The following is an 8345-nucleotide window of genomic DNA, read 5'->3' on the forward strand; positions in this document are numbered from 1 at the left end:
ATAAGCTGGCAGTATATCATAGCAAGCGTAAGATCAGAAGATGGGTATAACCATGGTTCGACCACCGCCTTTATATTCTATCATGATATTATTCTAATACGCTTTTTATATATATGATCTAACAATGCCATCAATGTTGGTAGATTGAAGCCAGGAAGGCAACTCGTTATTTCTGGTCCCTTCGGCGGTGATGAACAAAACAAGAGAGGCAAGGCCTTCAAGACTCACTTGTGATAAATTAAGTCCCCTAGCATTAAATACAGACACACTGTGTTCAGTAGTGTGTGTGTGTGTGTGTGTGTGTGTGTGTGTGTGTGTGTGTGTGTGTGTGTTTAGTGTGTGTGTGTGTGTGTGTGTGTGTGTGTTCAGTAGTGTTTGTGTGAGTGTTCAGTAGTATTTTTGTGGTGCGGTGTGGTGTGGTGTGGGTGAAAATAAAATAGAAGTGTGTATCGCTCTAAAAGATATTTGGAAATCCAGTCATCCTTACAATTTCAGGTTGTTGCATCTTTCATTTACATTAGTGTTGATGTGTGGGAATCCTGTACATGCAATTGTGACAGTTCTTTTCTTCTCCACATCAGCGGCACAGCTTCATACCAATAAACTGTGCCTGATATAACTGCAGATGCAATCAGATTCCAACATTTTTCAGTTCCAAACTATGATTTTAAAAGGAAGAACTGCATTCAGACCATGAAGGAGAAATCAATTATGTAAGCATATATTTGTGTTGAACTAACAGTTCTCCAATATGAAGTAACACAAGTTACAACTAAACTGAAAACATCAAAACACACTGATACTAATCAACGGTGTGTAAGTTATCAAACAGTGTTATACAAAAAAAACAAACACACACACTGATATACATAATGACAAGTCATTTGGCAAACACTGTAAGAACAAACTGCTGGGAAATGTTTATTTCAGGTGAAGGTAGGGGGCTGAAGGTGAAATCAGGCAGATAAGTCTTTGATTGCACTCAGACCTATGATGGATGATAAGCTATAAGCTATGTCAAAAGACAATCAAATTAGAACCATGACAGGAAGTGAAGTTAAAATGCTATCTGAAATCAGTTGCTTACCAAACACTAATCATACTGTTAATATTTGTTATTTGTATGAGAAAATAGTCACACTTAGCTAGAGTCAGCATAAATCCCATAATATTTGTATTCTGTCCGCTTACAAACATTTTATTTAGGTTGCTGCCAACATTTGTAAATAGTATTGAGAAAATAGCTCCACATAATAAATAATGCTGCATTCAGTATTTGTTTCACTTGGGGGTATATAAACTGAAAATCACACTAACCTGCAGTCAGTTTACTACATGTATATATCTCACACTTTGTTTTACTCATCTTAACATATGCTGTATGCCTGCTTACAAGCAACTGATTGCTGTAGGGGATATATTGTAATATTGTAATATCTGGTCAGCCATGCACATTAATATAGATATAAAAAGCTATGTTAGAATAATATCAAAATAAATCATAATTATGATTGATAAGAAAGTTAACATGCTGTCTAAAATCAGTAGTTCACCAATATTTGATCATAATTTCATGCTTATATTTGTGATTTCATTGGGAAATAGTCACACTTAGCTGCTGTCAGCATGATATTTGTATTCTGACTGTTTACAAACATTCAATTTAAGTTGCAACCAACATTTGTAATCAATATTGGTAAAATAGCACTCCAGTAAAAAAAACAACAAAAAACAAAAACAAAAACAAAAAAAACACAGTTATTTATGGTTGCAATCAATATTTGTTTCAGTTGATTTGTTGGTTATCCCAGCACATTACTTCAGGATCAGTGAACTGTCAAAATTGAAGAACTCAAATATTTGATTTTACATATCCATGTATTATTATGTCTGTTGTTATTTATGTGCTCTCAGTGTCTACACAGTGAGCATGTGGATGAAGGAATAAATGAAGGAATGACTCTGTGTGTGTGTGTGTGTGTGTGTGTGTGTGTGTGTGTGTGTGTGTGTGTGTTCAGTAGTATTTGTTTAAGTGCTCAGTAGTGTGTGTGTGTATTTAGTAGTGTTTGTGTGAGTGTTCAGTGGTGTTTTGTGTGTGTGTGTGTGTGTGTGTGTGTGTGTGTGTGTTCAGTACTGTTTGTTTGAGAGTTCAGTCATGTTTTTGTGTGTGGTGTGGTACAGTGTGTGTGTGTGTGTGTGTGTGTGTGTGTGTGTGTGTGTGTGTTCAGTACTGTTTGTGTGAGTGTGTGATGTGGTATGTGTATGTGTGTGTTTAGTAGTGTTTGTGTGTGGTGTGGTGTGGTGTGGTGGTGGTGGTGGTGGTGGTGGTGGTGTGTGTGTGTGTGTGTGTGTGTGTGTGTGCGTGTGTTCAGTAGGGTTTGTGTGAATGTTCAGTTGTATTTTTGTGTGGTGGTGGTGGTGGTGGTGGTTGTGTGTGTGTGTGTGTGTGTGTGTGTGTGTGTGTGTGTTTACTTGCACATGATGTGTGTGTGGAAATAAAGAAGAAGTGTGTACAGCTCTAAAAGATATTTGGAAATCCAGTTATCCTTACAATTTCAGCCAAAGATACTTTCGTTCTCAGGCAGGAATTACAAACGTTACCATGTGAGTTGCTGTTCAAAGTAGAAAGTCAACATTTTGGGGGCACTCACAGAAATCCCTCTTAAACAGACATGCGTTCAGATGTAATGACAATCTTTTCATCCAAACAGTCTAATCATTTACTTCCAAAACACTTTGTACGTCAGTCTCTTTTGTCGCGGGGAAATAGGACAAGTTCTATCGAGGATTTTGACGCGCGGCAACGGCGATCTTGCTGCGTGGCCGCGCGACTCTTGCTGCCTGAATACCTCGCACACGGGGCGCTGCACGTTTTTGCTGCTTGTCGCGTGGAACTTGTTGCTTCGACGCCCCGTGTGCGATGGGCATAACGTTGGACAGGAACATACTGGGTAGAGGAGGGCGAAAACTTCGTTGGCGTAACCTTGAAAGGGCCCCTTCTCGCATTCCACGTTTCCTCGCGGACTGAGCCTTGCGTGTTGATCGGTCAGTGTTTATGGTGGATGGTTGTAAATCACGATAGAGTGAACACACCCACCTATTCCCTATCATACAGCAGCGTGTCACAATCGTGTTGTAGGATCGCAGCTGTTTCCCTAACACACATAGAATGAAACACAAAATAAACAAGACAACTATCCCTGTGTCGCCATTGGTCAGCGCCATCTTGAGCATCATGGATTTAGATGAACATTTTCAATAAGATAAACAGACACTGTTGCGTTTGTTCAGCTTCAGTTTCGTAGAAAAATCCTCCAAGAGTTGGTCGACAGCACTTGACTTTTCCAGGCTGCCCAGGACTGAGTCTGCACACGGTTGTTCAGGTTTAAGAAAGTCGACCTGCGGATGAGGTTTCATCATATCCACTTTTTTACGGCTGACATCTTTCCAACGAACTCCCCTAAAAAATCGGTGTTTGGAGATGGACTTGATGGTGGCTCGCTGGCCTGGGTCAGGTTTAATCAGCAGGCGTTGAACGTGCCTGATGTCCCGCTTGGTCTTACGGTCCCAAGAGTCGTCCATGTAATTCTTATTACACACACGCTGGATGGTTCTCCCCACCGAATACAGGTCGGAGGGGTAACTGTGGGGCACATCATCGTCCAGCATTTCTGGAGCAGTGTACTCCGTCCCTGTCTCGTACTTCATCCAACAGACTTGTTCCTCCAGACGCTTGCGTTTGTCCATTAACACGCTCATCCCAAAGTCTGTGAGGACAAGGTGGCCCCGGCTGTCTATCAAAAAGTTGTCAGGTTTGATGTCATTATGTAGAATGTGTTTTTTATGCAGTTTCCAAACTGCCATAATAATTTCAGCAACAATGTACTGAGCTTGCCCGAAGCTAATTTTTGCTTCAGCTCTGACAATGTTTTTGATGAGGTCATTCAAGGTGCCCCCAGGATAAAACTCCAAACCGAACCAGGCATAATCTTCCGTCTTGGTTGTGAAATACAGCGTGGGGAAGAAAGGATCACCGGATAACTTTTTCAGGATGTCTCTTTCCTTCATGATGTCGATGTACTGAGTTTCGTAGGAAGGATCGGGCCGAACAGACACAAGCTTCACAGCAAAATAAAGGTCTGCTGTCTCGTCGAACATTAAAACTACTTTGCCATAGCTGCCCTCCCCTAACACTTTCAAAGGTTTGAAACCTGCTAAATTCATTGGTCGGTCAGCTTTATCGTTGTTCTCAACGTGCGAGGAAGCGAGGCAAGCAGGCACAAAGCAACTCATTGTTACAGAAACAAACTGACGGGTCAGCCAAACACTGTTAACAAAGGTACTGGTGGACAAGTACACTGGACAGAAAGCCCTGGAATGGCAGGTTTGTCGGTCAGGTGTGGAGGGATCTGTTTGACTCTGGGCAGACTGCTGGATACAGGGGTCTTCCAGATACCTGAAACACCAACGCAAATATACGTGTTGATAAATGTCGACAACAGGGAATCTGAATGTACAAATTTTAACATTCACTTACAGATGACTTATGCAACGTTACGTAACATGCCCGATCTCGAATGTACGAATTTAAACACACTCACAGAAAATGATGATTTAGTACACATCGAAAACAAAAAAATCTACATGTACAGATTTATTTTTATCCTGAACATCCTGCTAGTGCCTTAACTGCCGGCATCCCGAGTGTTTTCACGTGCGACTGAAAGATGAAACCCACACAGTAAATATACCGTTCCGAAATTAAGTTCAACGGGTTATGGAAACACCAAAGCATTCAGTGTGCACACCCCCAACATGTGTGGGTAAGATCGGTGAATCCTCCGTCATGCAGGAAAAATCCATTCGAATACATACGAGTAACTGTGAGGCTTGTGAAGTCTATAGACGGAGAACGAAAAGGATTATCATTTTTAATATCATAAACGCACATAGTTATAGATATTGTTATCGTTAGCGTAATGAATATAATAACTATAAGCAGGACGTGAGGTTGTTTTTTTTCCCGTTCTTGCCTTACATTGGGAACAGAAACCAACGTACCTGTTAAGTAGATAATCGTGGGCTGTGTGAGCTGTCTGTCTAGCTGTCGATACGTACCTCGGGCTGTTTTTTTTTTTTTTTTTTTTTTTTTTTTTTTTTTCAAATAATCTTTAATTATTCAACAATACACATGATTACAATGCAATGAATGACAAAAGAGCATCAACAAGCTTAAAGCTTATACTGTGCTCACAACGTTGCACTTCAATTTTATCATGACGGCTGATGAACCATATTATGACTTGTATCAAATAACATTCATAAACAGTAAGTAATGAAATAATGAAGTAAAACAAATAAACAAACAGTACATAATATAGTTTTTAAAAAAAATGCTAATATCAATATTAACATGAGATTAAATTTATTATCACCAGAGTAATTGGCCCAATAGAACAAAAACACGAAGAAGAAGAAGAAAATTTAGAAGAATGGTGGGTAAGGTGGTGGAGGAGGGGGAACAGAGGGGAGAGGAGAAATTCTAACAGCTCATTGGCCAATCCATTCACTTTGAATATTTGGTCAGTCAAATAAATCCAACATATATTTTACGAATAGAATCATGTTGTACCCTTTCTTCACAATACTTTCTAAGCTAAAATCTATTTGAATCGGAGATAAACTGGTGGACAGTTTGAAGGACGAGTTAGGCTTGACCTTCTGTATCTTGCTCTAAAGTCGAGCTGTACACAACACTGTGGGGTCAGGACAGCTGTTCGCTGAGGTCCAAAGGGAAGCTCGTGGTGCTGATGTATCCTAAACGTCACCTGAAAGTACAAGCGTTCAATCGTCAGAACTGATTTTCAGAAAGCCCGTTTCATTAATCCAATATCTGACTAACGAGAGAGAATAATGATGGAAGTTGGAAATTACAAGAAGTGTTCATAGTTTCAAGTGATACGTACATGATCAGTATTATACGCTGAGATCCGCAGCTCATGTTTACCTGTAGGATCGACATTGTCTGACGACAGCCACACGACGTGCTCTTTCTGCGTGTCATATGACCCAGGTCACATATAGTCACCCGTAACTTTTCAAGCACAACTACACCACGTGTTCTTTCTGCGTGTCATATGACCCAGGTCACATGGTCACACGTGACTTTTCAAGCACAACTACACCACGTGTTCTTTCTGCGTGTCATATGACCCAGGTCACATGGTCACACGTGACTTTTCAAGCACAACTAGTTACACCACGCGGTGTTCTGTCTGCGTGTCACATGACCCAGGTCACATGGTCACACGTGACTTTTCAAGCACAACTAGTTACACCACGCGGTGTTCTGTCTGCGTGTCACATGACCCAGGTCACATGGTCACCCCTGAAATTTCAAGTTCCATATTCACAGTGACGAATATTCTGCATAAAAAACCCCATAGATTTGCGAAATCGATATCGTGGGACACTGTTGTAAAAGATGCCGTGAATATAGCGCGCGCGCGCGCGCGCTCGCACACACACACACACACACATGAAATAAATGAATAACCATCGCAACAACAACTACAGCCTCTTCGTGGCTGTTTGCGTCGGTCGTCCGCCACACTGTTTGCACAGGGGACGGGCAGCAGGAACAAAGGACGTGATCGTGATACTGCCTTGCGACCATTGAACGTGGTGCGCTGAATCAGTATCCGACGATACTTTCAAAACTTTTAGAGTTCTGAAACTTTTATTTCTATGCTTTTAGATGCCCTTGAAAAGAGCCTTCCAAATATCCAGCTTCTGGGGGTATTCACAAGGCGTGTGCTAACACACCCAACTGTTAAAGTCAGTGCAACAGTTCATGTGTGTGTGTGTTCTGTTGTCCATGTCAGTGTGCCATGTGTTGTGTTAGGCACACGTGTTCTTCGTTAGCCACACACTGCATGTGTACAGTGTTGTCATCGAATTATGCGACTGTATGAGCTGTGCGACGGTAAAAGTGTGTGTGGTTGTAGCAGTCGCAAGAGAAGCAAGAGAATCGGACAGGTGGGAAAATCTGTACAGCTGAACTGAGCATTTGGGACGACGCGAGACTTTAAGCAGAATACGGTGCCATAGGTGAATCGTGCGCCATATAAGATGTCGACACAACAGAGGGAGAAGAAAGACAAGGGGGAAGAAAATGACGTTGCCACAGAAGCCTGTGCCCTAGAAGACATAGCAGACGTCGACGACGCTGAAGAGATCAAGGTCCCGGCAGGGACGGGGCCACAGAGCAGCTTAGCAGGTCCGTGTTTGTGACCCACTGTTTTGTGTTGTGGCTCTGTGTTTCGTGTATAGTTTTGTTGTAGACAGCGGTGGGGTTGTGAAATGTAAAGTGATTTAAATAACGAGAAAAAAGGAATAAATTTTGGATTGGTCTTTAGTGTAGAATGAAAGTTGAGTGAGTGCGGAGTCGGAGAGTTGGGTATGTTTCACCGGCACCCTTCGTTTCATTAGGTGTTTGTTCCGTTTTCCCTTCAGTGTTCTCGTCTGTCCCCGTGAAAGGGGGTGATATGTCAAATAAATCCGGTTCCGTATACATAACATCCCCGCCTTCTGGAAATTCTTAGCTAGAAATTTCCTCTTTTCTGTCACTTTTCGTTTGTGCCATTTGTCTTCCTTCACTATTATCTCCTTTTTCTGCCTTCCCAGTCCATTCCCCCCCTTTTTGTTTTAGAGAGACGGGAGTCCGTACAGTGAGTATTACAAAAAATTAACAAGTCACATGTCCTAAATTTCTCAGACACAGATCACGGAGAAGCAATTAATTCAGACATGACAAACTCGTTATGTAAACAATGAATTTCATCACACTCTCATACCTGTAGAGAGAGAGGGAAGGGGAATTTGGAAGGGGGTCGCGTTTACATTGTGAAGCGGTCCCAGTGACTACGAACTGGTGACCTATTTTCACGTGTCACTCAGTGACTGGACAAACACGTGGACGTCTTTGTTTACCGTGGACTGTGGGTGAACACAACGGTCAAACAAAAAGGCCGTCTGCGCATTTATTAGTATTCGGTGTTCATAAGCTTTCTCATAAACCCCTACGTTGAGAAACTACACACGCGCAAAAAAATAAAAAATAAAAAATAAAAAATCCAAAAAAAAAAAAAAAAAAATCATGCACTTGCAGATTTGAATTTACTTATTCAAACATGGGTAATACCACAATCCCCGGTAAGGAAAATAAATTCGACTTGGCAATTCGTCATGAATAAAACGATTTTCATCTGACCGAAATGTAGGATTCATCTGTTCTTTTTTGTCTTCCTTCTCCACTTCCTCTGGATACACATTCAGTGTTTTCT

The 8345-nt window shown here is 41.4% G+C and overlaps 1 protein-coding gene across 1 annotated transcript; it reads right to left on the reverse strand.

Annotated features, from left to right (window-relative positions):
* Positions 1 to 3255: 3255 nt before the first annotated feature.
* LOC143283517 (putative serine/threonine-protein kinase PRKY) lies at positions 3256 to 4293 on the reverse strand. The gene has a single exon (XM_076589762.1). The coding sequence runs from the start codon at positions 4291 to 4293 to the stop codon at positions 3256 to 3258; it is 1038 nt and encodes a 345-aa protein (XP_076445877.1).
* Between the last annotated feature and the right edge of the window lie 4052 nt (positions 4294 to 8345).

The sequence above is a fragment of the Babylonia areolata genome, chromosome 6 (assembly GCF_041734735.1).
Source record: "Babylonia areolata isolate BAREFJ2019XMU chromosome 6, ASM4173473v1, whole genome shotgun sequence".
Classification (NCBI taxonomy): domain Eukaryota; kingdom Metazoa; phylum Mollusca; class Gastropoda; order Neogastropoda; family Buccinidae; genus Babylonia; species Babylonia areolata.

What these genes read in the sequence shown, in the direction of transcription:
- LOC143283517 (XM_076589762.1), bottom strand. Translation starts at nt 4,293, where the DNA reads ATGAGTTGCTTTGTGCCTGCTTGCCTCGCTTCCTCGCACGTTGAGAAC.